At 55.1% G+C, this 20,880-nt stretch overlaps 10 protein-coding genes across 10 annotated transcripts; 7 read left to right on the top strand and 3 right to left on the bottom strand.

Moving 5' to 3' along the window:
* Positions 1-132: 132 nt before the first annotated feature.
* Positions 133-1,546, top strand: PG986_005653 (uncharacterized protein; the record flags this gene model as incomplete). The annotated part of the gene is made up of 4 exons (XM_066841875.1): positions 133-236; positions 301-857; positions 910-1,036; positions 1,099-1,546. The coding sequence occupies 4 exons, from the start codon at positions 133-135 to the stop codon at positions 1,544-1,546; spliced, it is 1,236 nt and encodes a 411-aa protein (XP_066701737.1).
* Positions 1,547-1,650: 104 nt separating this feature from the next.
* PG986_005652 (uncharacterized protein) lies at positions 1,651-2,592 on the bottom strand (the record flags this gene model as incomplete). Its single annotated transcript, XM_066841874.1, has 2 exons — positions 1,651-1,857; positions 1,897-2,592. 2 exons carry the CDS (start codon positions 2,590-2,592, stop codon positions 1,651-1,653), a joined length of 903 nt encoding a protein of 300 aa, XP_066701736.1.
* A 1,539-nt stretch (positions 2,593-4,131) lies between these two features.
* Positions 4,132-6,066, top strand: PG986_005651 (uncharacterized protein; the record flags this gene model as incomplete). Its single annotated transcript, XM_066841873.1, has 3 exons — positions 4,132-4,557; positions 4,588-4,998; positions 5,605-6,066. The coding sequence occupies 3 exons, from the start codon at positions 4,132-4,134 to the stop codon at positions 6,064-6,066; spliced, it is 1,299 nt and encodes a 432-aa protein (XP_066701735.1).
* Positions 6,067-6,510: 444 nt separating this feature from the next.
* PG986_005650 (histidinol-phosphatase) lies at positions 6,511-7,560 on the bottom strand (the record flags this gene model as incomplete). The annotated part of the gene is made up of 3 exons (XM_066841872.1): positions 6,511-6,735; positions 6,803-7,342; positions 7,399-7,560. 3 exons carry the CDS (start codon positions 7,558-7,560, stop codon positions 6,511-6,513), a joined length of 927 nt encoding a protein of 308 aa, XP_066701734.1.
* A 1,180-nt stretch (positions 7,561-8,740) lies between these two features.
* PG986_005649 (uncharacterized protein) lies at positions 8,741-11,268 on the top strand (the record flags this gene model as incomplete). The annotated part of the gene is made up of 4 exons (XM_066841871.1): positions 8,741-8,805; positions 8,875-10,683; positions 10,748-10,883; positions 10,939-11,268. The coding sequence occupies 4 exons, from the start codon at positions 8,741-8,743 to the stop codon at positions 11,266-11,268; spliced, it is 2,340 nt and encodes a 779-aa protein (XP_066701733.1).
* A 174-nt stretch (positions 11,269-11,442) lies between these two features.
* On the top strand, positions 11,443-11,904 carry PG986_005648 (uncharacterized protein; the record flags this gene model as incomplete). The annotated part of the gene is made up of 1 exon (XM_066841870.1): positions 11,443-11,904. The coding sequence occupies one exon, from the start codon at positions 11,443-11,445 to the stop codon at positions 11,902-11,904; it is 462 nt and encodes a 153-aa protein (XP_066701732.1).
* Positions 11,905-12,618: 714 nt separating this feature from the next.
* On the top strand, positions 12,619-14,259 carry PG986_005647 (uncharacterized protein; the record flags this gene model as incomplete). The annotated part of the gene is made up of 3 exons (XM_066841869.1): positions 12,619-12,845; positions 12,919-13,669; positions 13,726-14,259. Coding segments are annotated over 3 exons (1,512 nt in total), but the record flags the coding sequence as incomplete, so codon positions are not given.
* A 303-nt stretch (positions 14,260-14,562) lies between these two features.
* Positions 14,563-16,824, top strand: PG986_005646 (HET-domain-containing protein; the record flags this gene model as incomplete). Its single annotated transcript, XM_066841868.1, has 2 exons — positions 14,563-14,906; positions 15,438-16,824. The coding sequence occupies 2 exons, from the start codon at positions 14,563-14,565 to the stop codon at positions 16,822-16,824; spliced, it is 1,731 nt and encodes a 576-aa protein (XP_066701730.1).
* A 1,110-nt stretch (positions 16,825-17,934) lies between these two features.
* PG986_005645 (uncharacterized protein) lies at positions 17,935-19,329 on the top strand (the record flags this gene model as incomplete). Its single annotated transcript, XM_066841867.1, has 2 exons — positions 17,935-18,517; positions 18,572-19,329. The coding sequence occupies 2 exons, from the start codon at positions 17,935-17,937 to the stop codon at positions 19,327-19,329; spliced, it is 1,341 nt and encodes a 446-aa protein (XP_066701729.1).
* A 436-nt stretch (positions 19,330-19,765) lies between these two features.
* PG986_005644 (uncharacterized protein) lies at positions 19,766-20,797 on the bottom strand (the record flags this gene model as incomplete). The annotated part of the gene is made up of 2 exons (XM_066841866.1): positions 19,766-20,461; positions 20,516-20,797. The coding sequence occupies 2 exons, from the start codon at positions 20,795-20,797 to the stop codon at positions 19,766-19,768; spliced, it is 978 nt and encodes a 325-aa protein (XP_066701728.1).
* Positions 20,798-20,880: the final 83 nt, after the last annotated feature.

Below are 20,880 nucleotides of genomic sequence, written 5' to 3'. Positions count from 1 at the left end.
GAATAGCATCTTAACATGGCAGAAGCGAGGCATCCTTCCCCGGACGTATATATATATATATATATATATATATATATGGAGTCGCCGCACTGGATAAATGTTGTCCGTGCAGGTTGGACACCCATCATCACCATGAGACGAACGCACACCATATTTACGCTTCTCTGCGTGCCGCTGCCACAGGTCTACGGCAAACTGTTGGGCTTACACGATGGCCAGCTTTCACATCTTACTTCGTCCACTGGCTCGTTCTGCCCCTGGCACCGAGATTATCTAAGTCTGACTCCCGAATGGGCGGAGACGGAACGCTCCCCCGCTGGAGCTGGTCGCCGGGTCCTGTGCCGGCAATCTATCCCAAGAGATATGCGTCTACTCCAACCCGTCATTCGGCAACAGTCAAGGGATTGCCTTTTTGACCAGCCCCAAGCGGGCGGCCCGGCTCGCACAGTCGACCACGTTGACAGACCCGTCGCTCCATAGCCAGACCGAACGGTTGAACATGGCCACCAATCCCAAATGGGAGGTGCAGCCGATCGCTGGAAAGGGGATGGGCGTGATCGCGACGAGCCATCTCAGTCTCGGAGACCATGTCATGAGCGCCACCCCGGCCATCGTACAGGATTCCGCAATCTTCGAGCTGTCCGATGACGAAGCAATGGAGCTGAGAATCCGGGCAGTCGAGCACCTCCCTCCGGTGCTGCGGTCGGCCTTCCTGAAGCTGACTACCCACGACCATGCTGCCTCTTTGTCAGAGCGAATTGAAAAGATCATCGACGTCAACTCGTTTGAACTCGACCTCGTTGGCGACGGTGAAGATGACGAGGGCGAGAAGAGCTGGCTTGCCGTCTTCCCCGACAGTAAGCATTTCCACAGGCGGTTACGGGTCACAGGCTAACCAAGACACGATAGTCTCACGACTAAACCACGCATGCCGGCCAAACGCGCAATACTATTTCGATCCTCTCACATTGACTCAGCATGTCCATGCGGTGCGGGACATCCACCCAGGAGAAGAGATTACAGTCTCGTATATCAAGTAGGGCGCCCATACCCCGATCAATACCCATACGTGTGAATAGAGAACTGACCTGAGTAAAGTGCTTTTCAAACACACCGACGACGCCAGAAGAAAATTGCGAGCATGTGGCACTTCGGATGCACTTGCGACTCCTGCTCCAAGAACCGCCATCAGATCAAAGCGTCGGACGAGCGGATCCTGCAGATCCAGAAGCTCATCAAGGAGTTCCAGGACCGCACTCTGCGTTCCAAAGCCACGCCGCAGGCAGCCGAGTTGCTGATCTCGCTGTATCGCCAAGAGAAGCTGTGGTATGCGTTCTACGAGGCGTACACCATGGCCGCCCTGGAGTACAGCTTCGTGGGCGAGGAACGGCAGGCTATCATGTACGCGCGGCTGGCCATTGAGCACGGCATCGCGAGCGCGGGGCCCGACGACGAGAACGTCGAGATGATGCGGAAGCTGGCTAGGGACCCTCCGAGCCATTGGAGTTGGATGTATCGGATCGACATACAAGAGGGGAATATCTAGCCCGGATGCGTTGAGCGTAATGAGATGTCGCATAGCGAAAGAGGAGCCGAGTTAACGGATACAATTGTACATATATTCAGTGGCTATGTATATACTTCGAATACCTACGCCGAGAGGAAGTCCTCGACCTTGGCAGCGAACTGGTCCGGGTCCTGGAGAGGAGCAAAGTGGCTGACGTTGGTCAGAGTGACGCGCTGGCTCCCGGCGATCCAGCTGTTGAGCAGCGCGGGCTCGGCCAAGGCGACGGCCTCCTCGTACTGCCCGTCGGCGATGGTGACCTTGGCGCCGAGCTTGATCCGGGCGAAGTCGGCCTTGGTCCAGTTGGGCTACGTCGACTCGAGCGTCTCGACGGCGGCCGCGAACGCCTTGAGGTCGCCCGTCGGCTGCAGGGCCGCGTACTCCTTGGTCGCGCGCCCGATGAAGGCCGCGTACGTCGCGCTCGACGAGAAGGTCGCGTTGGTCGACTGCGGGTTGTGCCCGCCCCCGAAGGCGAAGGCGTGGTCGACCAGCGTGCTGTCGTGGCTGTCGAGCAGCGCGGCGAAGGTGCCGATCGCCATGTCGCTCCAGCCCACCCAGGCGGCCTTCGCGATCCCCAGCGTCTCGAGCAGGGCCGAGGCGTCGGACGCGTACTGCTCGTACGTGAAGGGCGTGCTGTCCATGGTGCTGCGGCCGTGGCCGCGCGTGTCCATGACGATGACGTGGTGCTTGGCCATGAGGGACTTGACTACGTCGCCTGCACGCCCGCCGACGGAATCAGCTCTGTTTTGAGGGGATGGCGTTGAGAGAGATGAGAGATGGGGGCGCTTACCGTAGTAGTCCGAGTTGCCGAAGCCGCCGTGCAGCATCAGGACGGGGACTTGGCCAGCGGCGGCGGTGCCGAACTCGGCGTGCCAGATCTTGACGCCGTTGATCTCGGTCAGGGTCCCGGCCGGGTTGCCGGGCAGTTGGGGCGTGGGTGGCAGGGTTTCCCAGACTGGCGTGGTCTGCGCAGAAGCTACTGCTGCGAAGCACGAGATGAGGCTCGAGTAGATGGTAGAAGAACGCATTGTGGGAAGTTAACGCTAAGCCGGGTTGAAGAGCGACACTGAAGAGAGTATGTGATAGCAGGATAATGCCGCGTCTTCAAAGGAACGAAATGTAGTGAATGTGATACTGGAAGAAGCAGTGGGTGAAGAATTCAAACAAAGAGAATGGACGCATCAAATATGTTTATATATCCATTTCCCAGTACTAGGACGTGAAGCTGTACATGATCTCTGGCATCGAATACAAGACCTCGGGATGTGACCAGAGCATTGACAGACACGGGGGCTTGGAAACTATGTAAGTCGGCGTACACGACGTACGTTGCTGCCGAGTCATGCCCATCCAGGGGGGGCCTATCAATTTTGGGACGAAAAGTCAATCCTCAAACTCTCGTCTAATAATATCCAGGGTCTAGAACTCTTCCATGGGACTTTTGGCTCAGGGGACTTGCCGCTTTCTTTGGTTGTTCAGAAGAGCCCAAGGAGCATTGTTGGGCTTGCCAGGTCGTAGACAGATCATGCCATGAGCACAACACGCAAGACGAATATCCAAATTCGTGCACATTCAACATGCGCAAGTGTGTGTATAGTCGCATTACTCAAAGGACTATAGTTGAATCGTCATTTTCCTGTTGGGCGAGTCCACAGAGGAGAGAGGATTGCGGCCGAACAGCGCCGGGCTTTCGACCATATTGCCGACTAACCAATTGGCACCACCAAAACCAGTCAACATTATGACCGATCAACAACAAAACCGACTCTTGAAATACTATATCCCAAGGTTATGACCGTTATTCCAATCTACATAGAATTGATTATACCACCCTACAGTACACTAGTATTGGCACATGCTGCTGCAAAATCTGGTTACCCGAGTGTCCTGTCAAAGGCACTAATTAGGTAGCGTCCTGTAGAGGTGGCTGTCGTCGCCCACCATGGAACCCAGATATTGACACCAATATATTTTTCATTAGCAACATTATTTTCCATCGATCGGGGATGTGGTCTAGTGGTATGACGTTTCCTTAGCATGCGCTACTCTCTCCTAGAGTTCTGTAGACCAGCATGGAAAAGGTTCTGGGTTCGATTCCCAGCCTCTCCACGATATCTTTTGCGTTTCAGTTCGCGAACTTTTTGCGACCCGCCCTTCCATTGCATATCACTCAGTGAGACGCCAGTCACTGTGCTACATTATGCTTTTTCATCTTGGGGTTTTCCTTTTCCCCTGGATCTGGAGGAACTTCGTCGCTATATTCCTCGTTCGGTGCACCCTAGATCCAAGACCGTGACGTATGAGGCATGCCAGTAATCGCTGCTGACAAATTCCCCTGCTGGTCAACAAACGGAGGTGTAAGACGGTCTTAGGTTAAGCCCAGCTGGAAGATGTATCCTCGACCCTTCCTTTAGGAACACGTATAGCAGTTGCTTTTTTTGGAAATTGCTGAAAGTGTCCAGCAACCCTTATCCGTGGGAATGGTGCCTACCAGCGTGTCAACCATAGAGTTGGCGCCGATGCACAATCTCCGGCTCGTCTCTAGTGATACCACAAATATAGACATCATGCAAATCCCACCAGCTCCTGCCGCGAAACCGACAGCAGCAACAGCGATCCCAGCGTCGTCCCCCAGCGCCTCCGCCGGAGACATCGGAGCCGGTGTCTCCAGCTCCACCGTGACGACCACCGACAAGGTCTCCAAGGTCCGGGGCGTCACCGTCATTGCCACGCTCGCGGGAATCAGCTTCCTAAACACCATGGGCTCGGCGATCCTGGTCTCGGCGATCCCGCAGATCGCGCGCGACGTGAACCTCCAACGGGGCCTCGAGCTCTGGCCCGCGGCAGTCTACGCGCTCGCCGCGGGCTGCCTGCTGCTCATCTTTGGCGCGCTGGCCGACAGCGTCGTGGGCGCGAAGCCCATGTGGGTGGCCGGCAGCTACCTCTTCTGCGCCTTCACGGTCGCGCTCGGGTTCGCGCAGACGGGGCCGCAGGTCATCGCGCTGCGGACGCTGCTGGGCTAGTCGATCGCCATGTGCCTGCCCACGGCCGTGGGGCTCATCACGCTGACCTTCCCGCAAAGGGGCACCTGGCGCAACGTCGCGTTCGCCATGAACGGCATGGGCCAGCCGCTCGGCTTCGCGCTCGGGCTCGTGCTGGGCGGCATTTTTACGGACACCATCGGCTGGCGCTGGGCGTACTACATGATGGCGGGGATCAACTTCGTGCTGTCGACGGCGTCCATCTGGTCGCTGCCGCACAAGCCGGTGCGCACGGGGAAGAAACTGGCGACGCGCCTTGCCGAGATCGACTGGGTCGGCGCCGTCATGCTGAGCGCGGCGCTGGGGCTGCTGATGTACGTCCTGGCCATGACGACATCGTCGTACCTCAGTATCGGCTATGCGAAGAACGCGGCGCTCCTTGCCGTTTCGCTGGTGCTGTTGGTCCCTTTTCCGTTCTGAATGCATTGGCAGACGCTCAAGGGGCGCCCGGCGCTGATCCCCCAACCGGCTTTGGCGCAATGCGACCTTCGCGTCGGTCTGTATCAATGTGTTCTTCTGCTGGGCGGCGCTGAACGGTCTAGAGTACTTTGCCACTCTCTAGTCAGTCGCTATCCTCTGACCAAAATGATATAGGGGGCAATTCGCTAATGCATCTTGCAGCTCAAGGAGTCGCTGCCAGTGATATTAGGTACATATGCCTCGAGGCATGTTGTGTTTATTAACGTACCTGCCCAAGGTATATACCTCTTGCTAGGATGTGGGTAAGTTCTGGACACAACGACTGCCGACAGAATTTGAGGTGGCAGCTACGAGGTAACCGTTAGCCATGCCCTTTCCACAACTGTATATACGAGACTCTGGGAAGCGGCAGGTCGATGCCTACTTCAGAGCAGCGGCAGAAACGGCCAACCTCCCAATGCACTCTCCAACGCCCTACATACTTCTTCGGGATTCCTCAACCAGGTTCTCTCCAATCTTCCCAAAGCACACTCGAAGCTGAATTCTGTTCTGCCTTTCTTCTTACCACAATCAAAACAGTTTCTTTCAACTCCCATCCTCAAAGTCGCTCGCCGCGACCACTTCCTCTTTCCTTCGAGTATCGCGCATAGGCGCCCCCAAAGGGTCGAAGGTCCCGACAAGATGGAGGGTGCCAAGCCGGTTCCGGTGGCCCTCCTTGGGGACACCAATCTGAGCGGCACGACAGTTGACCACCTGGCTCAAGCAATCGCAAACTCCCAATCTGCCCAGCACGAGCGGGCAGCACAACAAGTCGATGACCGACACCTGGCCCTAGCCAACGAAATCGACGAGTTGCAACAACGGGTCGACCGAGGCTTCGAAGCCACCATCGCACGACCGAGAGGAGGAGAAACGGAGGAGATTATTAGTCGATTCCACCAACGGAATCTGCATATCGTGCACAGGTCGGCCATACGTCCAGAGTTGCTTGGAGCAATCCCTGCAAGGAAGGCCGGCCGGCGGCCCTGCCACTCGGATTGATAAGTGTTCCCCATCATGTATTTCGTAATTTCTTTCTTGCCGTATCGTTAGCTTTCTGGTTGGGGTTGGGGTTGGGGTTGTTGTTTGGTTTGTTCTTTGTCTTGTTTCTGGGTTTGTACATATGTAGGTAGCACCTTCGAAGAGCCTGCGCCTCACCGTGGCGAAGGTGTCTAGTACATTGATTGCGAATGCAATCTATGGAAACTAAGACAGGCTCATTACGTACGTTAGGTATGTAGAAAACATGCTCACATATGTCATGTTTGTTGTTTGCTGGATGGTGTGGTTCAAGGTCTTGGCTATCGTGGATGAGCTCAATGGGGCCGAAGACCAGTTGATCAGTCTAGCGGGAAGAAACTCTAGTCTTTCTCATCTTTCTAACGAGGACGCTTTTGAAATCCCGTCTATGCCCATCTCTAATGATGCGATGAAGCCGCGCCAGTTCTAATCGAAGCTCTTCTTGATTTCCGCAACAGGAACCTTCTTATCCGCCAATGTGGCCTTCTCAGTGCCAGTAACACCAGGATGTGGCATTCTCTCCAACGTCCAAACATCCGTGACACCAAGGCACTCGAGAAACTCGAGGCCCCTCTTGTAATTTGTTGCTACTTGAGCGATACCGTGGCTGTCATCTGACATGGTGAACTTGCCGCCCATTTTCAGGAATTCCTAGAAGAAACATGTCAGTGTCTGCGCCCCACATACGAATGGATCCGACAGCTTCTGCCAAACGCACCTCTGCAATGGTCCGGCATGGATACGGCTCAGCCAGGCCTTTTCTCAGCGCACTCGTGTTGCACTCCAGCCAGCCGCCATAGCCAGCGACGAACTGTAAGTTACGGACAACCTTCTCCCACACGGCTGTCCACTGGCGAACGTCCCGCGCAGGGTCTTTGCTCATCAGCCGGCAGAGGTCGAAGTGGCCGACCACGCGAGGCTTCAGTGCCTGCAGCATCTCAAACTGCTGGTCGTAGTATCGCTCGTAGAGCTTCTCCTCGGTCCCTCCGGCAGAGTCAACAGCCTTCTGGTAGTACGATGAGTCATAGTCGATCGGCACGGCGTTGACGTGGTGGAGGGAGCCCATGAAGTAGTCGATGCAGGGCTCGGCTGCGAGGGACTGGATAAAGGGCCCATAAGACGGCCGTAGCCACTCGCCCTCGAAGCCGATCAGGATATGGATCTGCGAGGCGTAGGCGGCTTGCAAGCGCTTGGCTTCTTGGAGGTAGGCCTCATGGCGGGGAGCAAGCTCAGCCAGGGATTGCTCTGGGTTATCCAACTGAATGTTCGTTAGGCATAGGTATGCCAAGCACTGGCGGAGTAGAATATAGTTACCTCTTCAGGGTACAGATCGTCGAGATATGTTCGTGGCATGTGCTCCGTCAGGCCGATCGTCTTGTAGCCGACGCTGATGGCATGCTTGATCACCTCCTCCAGCTGGTCCTTGGCGTGACCTGGGCAAAATTGGCCCGAATGGGAGTGCATTGTGAACGCCATCTTGACAAGATTGGTCCTCTATATCTGCAGGTCCCAGAGCAGTTGCGACAAGAAAGGTGTACCTGAGAATACCGGCGGATCTCACACGTGAGGTTTGGTGAGGGGCGGTGGGGACAGAAGGTGGAAGCGAGTCTACTAGCAAACAGGATCTATGAATCTAGGAAATGGTGAAACGGAGAAGATATGGGGAGGCAGTTGCAATATTGTCTTGACATTTCTGGTGGATTTACGAGAAGATATGAGTGGTAGGTATTACTTTTTCTCTAATAAGACGTACTAGACAAGGTTGAAGTCCAACCGAAATGTTGCGCAGTCAGATCCATGGATCTTTATCGGAGGCGGGCTGCCAATCGATAAAGCTGCCACCATCACGTTGTCTTAAATTCTGCAGAGGCCCTGCCTGGGCTCGGGACAACGCTATCTTATGTGGAAGTCTTCAGTGAATACCCTAGTTGGCACTAGGTTCAATGATCTGCATACAAGGAATCTATCACCATCCAGCCTTCGCTATGGGCTGGGTAGAAGTGGAAGCAGATGCTGGACAACCTTGACGACATAACATCAGCCCTTAATTGAAGCTCTGATAGGCAGTGCCCCTCCCCCGCACCAGCGATTCCAGCTGAAAGCCAGCCGCTGTGTAATTGCACTGAAGTGCCTGGGAGGAACCCACTCTGTGCTGATGATCCACAGTGCAGCGTAGCACGGCCACCTGAGCTCTCTAGATGTCGCGTGGCCCCACTAAAAAAAGAGAGAGCCGGTGCAGAAGCTCTCATCCTTTCAACACGCATCGCGCCTTTGTCATCCTGGTCCGAGACTCCATGCAAGCAGAATTTCGTCACCTTTTCGCATGATTGACCAATCAAAACAACCCTGTCAAAAAATATCGCCAGAACCAACTCCTCCAGCCTTGCATCTGAAGCTCGGCCATAAAGTTCCAGTGCTTGCTTGAGCTACCAGCTCTGATCCTGACGCCTTGGCCCTTTCTTCTTGGAATCCTGCGACCAAGGCGCAGTCACTACCAATCCGAAAGGTTGCCTGGTCTTCGTGGAAAGTTGCGGTCACATACTTCAACCACAACCAGCACCGCCGTCGGAACCTCACCAGTCGAATCGAATCGAATCGAAACCCACAATGACATAGAAGAGCATTCTATACGGCCAAAAATCGTCACATAGTAATCATGTTATTCGCCGAGGAGGATGCGTCGCATCTCAAATCGTGGATAGTCAAGCGGCTTGCTAATACGTGAGTTTGTTCCTTGTCAGCTTTCCATTCCACTCAAGCTCAAACTGACCCGATACCTCTTTCTTCCAGCTCCGATGCCGATTCAGATGTCCTCGCCGATTATGTTTTAGCCCTGTTGCGACACGAGGGCGACACCGCGGCTATCCGACAGCTCTTCGAAGACGAAATACCCGATTTCCTTCGAGAGGATTCCGCCGCCTTCACCAACGATGTCTTCCAAGCCGTCCAGTATAAATCATACCTTCCCGGAGCACCGCCTGCTCCTCCCGCCCCTTCCGCCCATCAAAATCTAGCCCCGCCGGCCCCTCAAATACCCCAGGGCCCATCCGCCCAGCAGTTTCCTCTGCCGGGCCAGGGTTTCGCGGATTTCCAGCATACTCCTTACGCCGACACACCCTCCGCCTTCCCCGGGTCTAATCTTCGCGGCGGTAAGAAGCGCTCGTATCGAGACCTAGACGCGCCGGATACCCAACAAATGAGCTGGGGCGCATATGGCGCCAATCCCTCCCAGCAGGGACCGCAACCACCATATAAGCAGGCACGAAGAGGTGGGCCTCAGGCTGTACGCGGCGGTCGGTTTGACGATCCATATGCATCGCGAGGCCGCAGGGGTTACGGCGCGTTTCCTGGCCCCTCGGGTCAACATGGCCCTCCTTTCGGAGCCCCGGACGATGCTTACAACCCCAACCAACCTTTTACTGCGGCTCCATCCGCAGGCATGCCCCAGCTGGATGCCAACACAATCATGGAGAATATTCGCCAACTGCAAGAGCTAGGGGCGCAAATGGGAATACAGATGCCGCAGGCTCCTCATTTGCCGCGACCGGTCTACTCGGGCAATGCCGCCACGCCCAAGCAGCCGCCCCGAAGGCGAGCGCCGTGCCGAGACTATGAGACTAAAGGTTTCTGCTCCAGGGGAAACAAGTGTATGTTCGAACATGGTGCAGGGTCGGGGTTCGTACCAGCATTCAAACCTCCGCCGTCCGGAACTGGGGAAGAATACGATCCCAACAATGCGGCACTGGCCTTGCCTTTTGAAAACCCTGGCCAGCTTATGCAACCGATCGAGCCGTTCGCGCCGCATATGCCTCCGAGCAACCGTCGGGACTCTAAGAAACCTCGACGGAAAGGAGGCCGGCCGGATTTCGCGGCAGAAGGTCCGATTAACGACAAGACCAAGACCCAGATCGTGGTGGAAAGCATACCCGAAGAGAACTACACCGAAGAGGCAGTCCGCGAGTTCTTTAGCCAATTTGGGGCCATTGAAGAAGTCGAGCTCCGTCCGGCGCAGAAGCGCATAGCTATTATCAAATTTGATACGTGGGATTCAGCAAACGCAGCATGGAAGTCGCCCAAGGTGGTCTTCGACAATCGCTTCGTCAAAGTCTATTGGTTCAAGGACGAGTCTCATCTTCCGAATGGCAAGCATGCGAATGGATCCAGGAACGGCGCAAACCATTCTATGAATGGCGAGCAAGCTGACACTGAGCCCGAATTCGACATGGAAGAGTTTAAGCGGAAGCAAGACGAAGCCCAGAAGGCACACCTCCAAAAGGCGCAATTGAAAGAAAAGGTCGAGCGTGAGAGGCAAGAGATCGAACAGAAACGCAAGGAGGTGTTGGCCCGCCAAGCAGAAGAGAAACGCAGACTTCAGGCCAGGTTGGCTGCCAGTGGTGTCAAGGAGACATCGCTATCTCCCGTCCTGCGAACGAGTTCCTTGCCCGCCTCGGAGGGTGGCAAACCTTCGACCCAGGCCGAGGCCCTGCGGGCCAAGCTGGCCGAGCTTGAGGCGGAGGCGAACTCCCTAGGAATCGATCCCAACGCAGCACAAGATGAGACTTCCACGTGGTCCACACGGGGACGGGGCAGAGGAAGGCCGTACAGAGGTCGTGGTGGCTTCCCTCCCCGGGGGGTTCCGTGGCGGCTATGGCTACCGAGGCAGGGGTGGTGGTCTCGGCGGGGATGTGCACACTGCGTATGCCGCTTACTCATTAGACAACCGGCCGAAGATCGTGACATTGACTGGCGTGGACTTCACTGAACCGGAGAAGGATGAAGCTCTACGCCACTACCTTCTCGTATGTGCTTTCGCTTCTTTCAATTGTGCGTATTGATTCGACTAACATGACCTAGGGCATCGGCGAATTCACGGCAATTCATAGCGACCAGACCACAACTCACGTCACATTTAAAGACCGCAAGACGGCAGAGAAGTTCTACAATGGCGTGTCAGCCAACAAGAACATCCCCCAGGTAGATGGAACGGTGGATCTGGCTTGGGCTACTTCGGCACCCAAAGCCGCTGCCGCCGCAGCAGCAGATGGCGACGTCGCGATGGCTAGTGGCATCGAAGAGGATCAGTCCATGAAGCCCGCGGCGGAAATCGACGATAACAGTGGCTTTGGTGACGCGAGAGACCAAGGGGACATGGATTACGAGGGTGGCGACTGGGATATCTCCTAATTGGCAATTGCATCCATCCGCTTATATTGTACAATGGCAGTTTTAGAGACGAATGATACCATACGATTATGCCGTACTAGACGCATCAGAAATTGGCTAAGTGCCGCTGGCGTAAACATTTGAAAGTGTTTATTGCACTGGATTAATCTGAATTTGGAATGGGGCGTGCTAATAATGTTCTGCATCTGCATCTGGAAGGTTTTCCTTGCGTTTCAAGCTAACGTCAGCGTGAGCAGTGACGACGACAACAGCAAACCGACAGGCTCAGGCTGTGTCTCCCCCCAGAAGCAACAGCAAACGATGTACCCAGACCACCACTCGCCTGCCGGGTACAAGGTCAAGCTTCGCCGAAATCTCCGAGGCTCAACGATGTGTGGGAGTGTTCCGAGCACCAACCACTTCCGACACTTATTGGAAGAGGAGTTGTTTACTGCAGCTGGCATCACCCCCAAGGCGGTACATGAGGGCTCCACGGACAACGGGCAAAGGACACCCATGACGCGCGCTCGTATTCAGTATATTGGTGCAAATACAGGCAGTCAAAGGACGAGACTTCTCGACAGAAGCTCCAGCTCAAGATTCCCGGAGACCCGGTCCTGGGCACCAAGCCCATTCCAATGTTACCATCTGCGCTAGGCCAGAAGCTGATTAAAATTGGCATACCGCTCCAGGCAGCATCAAGCCCGACGACCTCGGGCTCGTTCCATTCTCTCGAGGCCTTCCATGCACAGCCATTCCTTAGATGGGTTGGAGTTCGCACCAAGTTGACAGGCATTGGATGTCGGTTGCATCCTCACTAAGTATGTAATCATCGATGGCTCTTGTGCGACGAGCGCTAAATTCAGACATTTATCCTCCCGCAGGAAAGTGGTACCCACGAGCTCTTGTCCATTCGTATCTTGCTCTTTGCGGTCCGGTAAGCTGACGGCGGTGTAATGATCGTCGCCTCGCGCTATGCTGGACTACCTACCCTAACAAGCGCGCCTTTCCAGATGGCACATTGCCATTGTTGCTCGGCACCGAGAGTTTGGGTATTCGCAAGGCTTTTTGCTGTTGAGAATGGGTCCTGAGGAACATTGCACCGTATCCGTGCCGCGTCCTTGTGCTGCGGCAAATGTCCGAGGAGGCGGCCCGCTCTGGAACATCGCTGGCGGCCTCAGTCCGATGCCACCCCAGATAAAGAAGCGACCCCATTTATCGGCATTCGAGAGCCGCAGGCCTAGGTTAGGAGTTGGGTTGTCTATCGCCATCATGGGAGTACACATACGAGTCCGGATCCCTCGGGGGTTCTGGTCAACCCACTGGACTATGCGCCATTGACACCGCCTCTGGTTTAGTTTCAAATAAAGTGTGGCTTCTTTCAGCTCAGTCAACATGTCTCTGTCATGCAAGTCCTCGATCGCCTCCAAGGCAGAACATTTCGAAGTCGAGGAGGCCCCCCCGCGGGATGCGACACTCGAGAAGTTTGCGCTGCTCAAGGACAAGACCGAAGATGAGCTGAAAGCCGTGGAGAAGTCCCTGGTTCCAAAGCTGGACTGGAAGTTCCTTCCAATGGTCAAAGCTATGTTGCTAATGAAGTATGTGAGCATCTCCATGCCTTTCTTTACCCATTCGCAATGTCCCCCCCCTCCTTGAGAGCCGCACTAACAGTCGGCTCGGCGACAGCTACCTGGACAGTATAAACGTCTCCAACGCCCACCTCGACGGTATGCAGCGCGACTGCCACATGACCGACGTGCAATGGTCCGCGGGCATCTCGCTCTTCTATGTCGGCTACATCATCTCCCAGGTGCCGGCCAACATCATGGTCGCCAAGGGCAAGCCCCAGTACCTGATGCCGTGCTTCATGCTGCCCTGGTCCGCCGTGACCATCTCCATGACGGCCCTCAACTCGGCCTGGGGTTTCATGCTTTGCCGCTTCCTCGCCGGCGTGACCGAGGGGCCCTTCATCCCCGCCGTCTCCCTCATGACCTCGTCCTGGTACAACAAGAGCGAGTCGCTGCTGCGCATGAGCATCTGGCACGCGGGCAACGTCGTCTCCAACATCATCTCGGGCCTGCTCGCCGCCGCCGTCCTGCAGAACATGGACGGCAGCCACGGGCTCGCCTCGTGGCGCTGGTTCGTTCTCATCGAGGGCGCTGTGAGCATCGCCATCGGCATCGCGGCGTTTTGGTTTATGCCTAATTTCCCTTCGTCTACGAGCACCTACTTCATGTCCGCCGAGGAGGCTGAAATGGCGCAGTACCGTCAAGAGGTCAATGCCGGCGGTATTTCTGAGGACGACGAGGGCGGGCATTGGGAGGGCGTCAGGCTCGCGCTCAAGGTGGCCTTCACGTGGCTCTTCGCATCGAGTCATTTCTTCATCATAATCGGGCAGTTTTTCAAGGACTTCCTACCATCGGTAAGTCGATCGTTGTTAACCTCCTATTATTAAAGCAAGGCTAACACCTCTGGCAGATCATGAACACCTTCGGCTTCTCCAAAACCAACACCTACCTCCTCCAAGCCCCGCCCTACGTCTTCGCCTACAGGCTGACCATCGGCATCTCCTGGTCAAGCGGCCGCCGGCTCGAGCACTGCTGGCACATGGTGAACGCCATGGCGCTCTGCCTCGTGGGCGCGCTCGTCATGATCTCGACGCTGTCGCTGGGCCCCCGGTACTTCAGCCTGTTCCTCCTGTGCGGGGGCCCCTTCGTCGCCCTCAATCTGCAGATCTCCTGGGAGACGGCCGCGGTCCCGCGCCCACGCACCAAGCGGGCCGCCCTGATCGCCATCGCCAACTGCGTCAGCAGCGTCAGCCACTGGTTCACGCCCTACTTCTTCCTCCGCAGTCAGGAGCCCCGGTACCAGACCGGCGGCGGGGTTATCGTGGCTGGATGTGGGCTCGCTATCATCTCGTATATTGTGACGCGGTGGTGGTGCGTGAAGAAGAACAAGGAAATTGGAATGGAATGGGCGAGATCAACGCCTGGCGTTTTGTCACTTGAATAGCTGCATCGGGGATAAGTGTCGACTGTGTAACTATAGATGCTAGATGTCCTGCTCACTTGACACTGTTTCTATAAATATATGTGTGATCCCCATAAAATCTATTCTTCCAATGCCCTATTTTACCGGGTACTTATCTGCATCAGGCAATGGCTTGCAGCTAGTTGCTGACATCGTCGTCAGGGGCATGCACCTCTGCGGCACAGCCACCTGATCATATAATCTCAAAGGTAGCGATTATTTCTTTGAGTTACCTGACTTCTATCTGTTGTGTTCTTGGAAGTACGTTGATATGCTGAATTCAATATGTTAAAGCATTTCAAAAAAGCGACTGAGGTTCCTTGTGAACAGCCTCTGCCACCTTACCCTTATCTGCCACTTCAGGGTGACGAGATTCGCTTGCTGACCGTTAATCCCGGCTCTCCCGATCTGGAGTCCGCATCGCAGATATCGTGCAGTCTACAGCATGTCGATCTACCCGGTAGCCGGGACAGCGGCGTTGGTGGTGGTGTCGCAGATTCCGGCCGCCACCGTGGTTATGCCCGAGACTGGCCCGAACTACAAACAGCGCCAGATAGCGCCCGGCTTCTCAAGATCGATTCTTGGGTCCAGAAGCAAGCCTTGTCGAAGTACGATGAGAAGTCACAGCAGTCACTTGACAAGGACGTCGGGGGTTGGCCATTGGCCCACGAAGAAGATCTCCCATGGAGGCATAGCTGGGGCGACTACGTCGCGCTCTCGTACGTCTGGGGGCCGCAGACCCCAGCCAAGACCATCTTGATCGACGGTCTGCCGTTTCTCGTGGGACCGAACCTGTACCTCGCACTCGAACAGCTGCGCAAGAGCCAAAGGATCCGGCAGGGCTTCAAGGTCTGGATCGATGCCATCTGCATCAACCAACAAGACATCGACGAGCGGGGCCAGCAAGTGGGCCGCATGCGCGACATCTACGCCTCGGCCTGGCAGGTGGTCAGCTGGCTGGGCGGAGAGCAGGACGACAGCGACCTCGGCATTGATGCGTTACGCTACATGGCGCGCTTGCCGACCGAGCCTGGCGAGATCGAGGGGCTGTACCGGGTCAAGCGCGGGATGGACGTCCGGCCTCTGTTCATCGCATGGGACAGTTATGAAAGTCCTTTTCGTAAGGAGGTTTTCAAAGCGGTCCTTGGCTTCCTTACAAGGCCCTATTGGCGCCGGATGTGGATCTTGCAGGAGGTCGCCATGGCGCACCCCGAAGCGCCGGTCTTGTGCGGAGGGAAATGCCTTTCCTGGGCGGAGATTCGCGATGCTGCAGCGCTCATCACCGCCGACGAGGAGCGCTTTGGTCGTTTAGTTACGGGAACGCTGCCGTCTACATGGAACTTCGAAATTGGCCAGGCCAGACTCAGTGAGAGGAGGCACTTATCACCAGAGAGACTTTGGAGGCTGATGATCGAGCTGCTCCGGGTCCAGAGTGACCAAAACGATGCATCACTTCCGGGAGTGGCGACGGACATCTTAAGGCCATTGTTGTTGGCCCGTGACGCGGCCGTGACGCAAGAGAAGGACAGGGTGTACGGGATACTCGGGATCAGAGCCGTAGCGGAACGAGTGTCTCTGGTGCCGGACTACACCCTGCCACTTGCCGACAATTTCCAGAGCTTCTCTTCGGCGCTCCTTCAGGGCGGCAACATGGACCTCCTCCGACTTGTGTCGCTCCTCGACAAACCCATCTACACGAAGGGCTCGCTCGCCGGACTCGGAAGCAGAGTGCTCGAGGCGGCACCGTGCGTTCATAACCTCCCTTCCTGGGTCATCTGCTGGACGTGTGCCGCACTGCCAGCCGCGCATTTGCGAGCTCCGTATCGCGCGGGCGGGAAGCCGACTGTCGAATCGCAGTCTGCGGTGGTGATATCTGACTCGTGTCTCAGGATACAGGGCTTGATCGTCGATACTATTGTCAGCTTGGGGACATGCCATCCAGCGGAAGCCACAGATGACTACCCCGTTAGTGGTTCTAAAGGCAGTAACAATCTATATGGTGGACTGGATGAAACACGCGAGGCACTATGGAGAACAATGGTCGGCGACAGTATAGCTCAGGGAGATCACCCGGCCCCCGAAGAGTACTCCTGGCTCCTGGATCCACGAATTTGGCGTGATGCCGTCTCGGGGGTCTTTTCCCACGGGCTCGGTTTGGAGAGCGTGATGAAGCGGAATGGCTCTCTGGAATTAGGTGGTTACAGTCTGAAGGAGCTCATATTTGGCCCGGGAAGAGCACGAAGGCCGTGGGGGGAACGTTACTACAACTCGACCAAGACGCAAAGGGAAGCTTTGGCCTGGGCCGTGGACGTGTTGGCCTGGAGGAGGCTGATGAGCACGGAGGCGGGGAGACTGGGACTGGCTCCCGCCAGCGCTGCTGTGGGAGACAAGATCGTCATTTTTCCGGGTTGCGATGTGCCGATGGTTCTGAGACGGCGCGATGCTGTTGACGGATGGAGGCTGGTGGGGGAATCGTATGTGCATGGATTTATGGAGGGAGAGGCCCTCCAAAAGGGCGTCTTGTTCTCCGACATTGACATATATTAAAGTCAGGCAACGGTTAGACCGGGCTCTTGAATGATTACATTCGTGTACCCCTATATCAGTACACAGCATCGACCGGGTTGTCGCTAAAATGGTAAGTCCCCAATGCGAGCTACGTAGTCTCACGAACTCCATCGGCATCAAATGGTTGGAGAAATCATAGAAACTCCGAATGCAATATTCTATGTTTTTGAACAACCCCGAAAACATCCACTGGCAACATGGTACTCAGTAGCATGAGAAGTTCGGTCGTACCTATGTACCTATGTACATAGTCTGTACCAGCTTTGGTGACCAGCACGTACCTGTTGTAGAAGCATCTCCAATGTCCAGTTGTGGAGAACAGCCAGTGGGAGAGACGTGTAACACATCGCCCCATATGATACCTAATTTGTTCGTTTCTTTGCCAGCAGCTACAAAATAGGCTCCTCTTTGTGAGCACTGATGCGGACGTGAAATGACGAATTAGACAAGACGGGGAACGTCGAGGGCATGATGAATCGTCATGCGGAGCTATATTTTTGCTGGCCAATCGAGATACATGTCACTTGCTTATTAGGTAGTGGGCAGTTCTGGCAACGATCTCTTTCATTTGCTTGGCTTAAGCCATTCGTGTCTAGCCTCAAGATCCAAGGCAGCATACACAGGACGCTTAGAAGACCATGGTCCTCGCGATTGAATTTAAGAGGAAAGAGCCATCAGAAACGACACAAAGATTACCCACGGTGAGTCATGGCACAAGGCTGCAAGGAAGGAACCGTAGAGGCATAGGCACCTTGGGTACGGAGCTTGATCATTTGCGCTGCTCGCGCCTGACAGACATCCTTCAAGTAAGGAAGCCGCGTGGTTTGGAAGTGCCTTCCCGATTTGCCACACCATTCAAAACCGGGACTCATTCAGCACGCCTTGCAAACCAACTTGACGGAACGCATCAATGTGCAAACCAGCTTGACACTTTTCGAATCTTTCGATCCAGCCCCCGCCCTTTTCTTTCCAACATTAAAATCAAATTCAAAGCAGTCTCCTCACTTCAGCAAACCCACATCAGCCATGCCCAAAAGATGAGCATCCAACTTCCCGAACTGGTGTCCCCCATCGTGGACCAGCTCCATGATGGCGGCCATGGACGCATGGCTTCCTATGCCTCCATCTCGCCCGTTTGGCAGCATGCAGTCGAGCGGCACACATTCGCATGCCTGGGGATCCGCAACACAGAAACCTCAGATTTCGCCAATGTCTTCTCCAAGCATCGAGCCCGTCGTAATTACCCGCGTGAGCGTTGTGTTGACTTCCATTTCCCTGAGCCTGGTGTCACGAATGATCAACATGGAAAAAAACCAGCAGATAATCCAGAGTACTGTTATATTGCTTCTGGGAACACTCAAACAATGGGAAGACCAGTCCGATATGGAATCACCCCAATCCGCTACTCCCCTGATGCTGTCATTTGAGTGCAACGGCGTCAATGAACTTGGGCAGGCAGGACAACTTCTTGAGCTGTCACATAACGGCCAAGCCCTCCAGCCTCCTAAGTTACAAAGAGTCAGGCAATTCTTCGACTCTTCTCATGGCGGCTTCGGTCTATTGTCACCCATGGTGCTGCACCCGACCACTGTGCGCGAGATTGCTGGCCTCTTTTCTCAGTTACAGACACTCGAAATTCGAGGCATAGAAGCTAAGATGCTGCTAGGGGAAGGTATGTGACGAAATATGTGCGTTATTGGGAGCCTGAAACTGACTTCCATTGTAGATCGCATAAAATACCGCTTGGACTTAGCGTGTGGGCTGGACTCGCTGTGTGGCACACTGCCGCTTCTGCGCAAGTTCACGATGGAAACGTACTTTGACGACGCCTGGCATGATCCTGGAATATCTTGTCAGGACTTTACAGTTGCGCAAGGATTTGATCCGCTCTGTGAGGCCATCAGAAGATTGACTCAGCCTACAGTGGAATCGTTGGAGATTGGGAGAATAGCAATTTCAGCAGATCTTTTCACAAATAGGCGTCAGAATGCTGCCGGGGATGAAAATTCATGGAAGCGATTGAGAAAGCTGGTCATATGGACGATTCTCTCAGACTCGACTGGAAGGTGGTATTTCACTAATGGAGGCTCAAGGGGTAGAGGTCTCGGATCGTTCCTGGAAGACTACACTGATACAATCTTCAACAACATGCCCAGGATGTGCTACTCCCAATTGGAAATAGGTACCAAGGTAACGCGAGGTTTGGAGGTTGCTTACTATAGCTTTGGAAACCATTCCTCCAAACCCGACAAACGAGAGGTGCGACTTACTTGGTGGGGGAAGACAAAGCAGTCACTACCGGACAGAGTCAGGGCTAATTGGGACGAATGGCTTGAGGGAGGCGATATTCACGAGACGGAACAGGGTTACATTGAAGAGAGTGATGACTCTGATGATACACTTTGGGACGATGACGAGGAAACTTCATCTGTTGATGAGGCAGGCTTGCTTGATGCAGAGGAAGATGCTTCGGGCGAGGATTGAGACTTGACAAATGTAGCTCAGCATAAAGGAAGAATAGCCCCCCAGAATACATCGGTAACTATGAACTTACGCAATATAGATTCGTCAGTTTTGAAATAACTAGCGGTAATGGGATGAGTAACTGCCGAGAAATAACTAGCGGCAGAATAGCTAGCAATGGGCATTACTGGTGGTATCACATACATGGAATCATTATCTCTGGCATTGTTTATGAAGATGCAAATTCTTCCTGGACGGTAAGTCGCCATGCCTTGACACGATATGTATGACTCTTTAATGGCAAAAGAGCTGCCCCCCGCAAGATTGTCCCGTGTTGTACAATCAAGGATTACCTAGTGCTATTGGATACATGGCTATCCAGATGAGTAATATAGAATGCAATTGGACAAATTTGCTTGCAGATCATGTTGGGAAAATATCATATCAAAGTAATCCATTATTTCGATTTCACCACCCAGTCACTCTCATTCTCGAGCCAATCACCCCACGACTGCAGCCCCGCGTGCTCCTTGCGCAGCGCGCTGAAGTCGGCACCGAAGCCTTCGTCGTGAAACCAACGGAACATACTGCCAAACTCCGCCGATAGCCAGAAGAGTATGCGAGCGACGAACTGGAACGTCTCGGGCATGTCGTGCCCCGTCTTCTGCTGGAAGACGGCGCGCAGGTCGGAGAGCGTCAGCTCGTCCCCAGCCAGCGTGACGCTGCGACCCGCGTAGGCCTCGGGGCGGATGAAGGCCTGCGCCGCGAACCAGCCGATGTCCCGGGCCGACACGAGCTGGAGCGGCTTGCCGTTGAGCGACACCCGCATCCCGGTGGCCATGATCTTGGTGCCGAAGCCGACGGTGAAGTTTTCCATGAAGGCTACGGGGCGTAGGATGGTCCAGGTCATGGCCGGTCGTCCGTTGGAGGAGGCGGCAGCAGCGGTAGCAGCCTGCTCGACGAGGTGGTGCTCGATGTTGTACTTGCTGACGAAGTGCGGCACCTGGGTGGGGTTCGAGAAGGACCGGGCCTCGCCGCCGCGGTCGGCCGAGGTGTAGACGAAATGCGCGACGCCGTTGGCTAGGGCGGCGTCGACGAGGGCTTTGCCCTGGCGTTCTTCGCTTTCGGGCGAGGCGCCGCCGCCGATGGCTGTCTGTGGGATGATGTTAGAGTCTTGTAACGTCACATGTACATCGGAGTTGCTTACCTGGACGCTGAAGACGCCCCAGACTTTGGCGTTGTCGCCGCCGCCCAGTTGCTTCTTGACATTGGCGAAGATGGCGGGGACGTCGTTGAGGTCGCCCTGGACCAGCTGGACGCCGCGGCTGGCTAGCTTCTGGGCGGTGCCCGACGCGGGGTTGCGGGTCACGGCGACGAGGGTGTGGGTATCGAGGGCACCGCTCGCGATGAGGGCGTCGATGGTGGCGCTTCCCTGCTTGCCAGTCGCTCCTGTTACCAGGATGGCTCTCTTCGAAGCTTTGTCGGCCATCGTTTAGTGGATGTTTCGGTCCCTTCTATTGGAACGAGGCAGAGAAAAGAGGAAGTTGGTGTCGGCTATGTTGGTTGAATTGA

The sequence above is a fragment of the Apiospora aurea genome, assembly GCF_038362705.1.
Source record: "Apiospora aurea strain CBS 24483 chromosome Unknown utg000004l_segment0_segment0, whole genome shotgun sequence".
NCBI lineage: Eukaryota > Fungi > Ascomycota > Sordariomycetes > Amphisphaeriales > Apiosporaceae > Apiospora > Apiospora aurea.
Note: the sequence above shows the minus strand (reverse complement) of the source record. Positions and strands in the feature narration are given on the sequence as shown.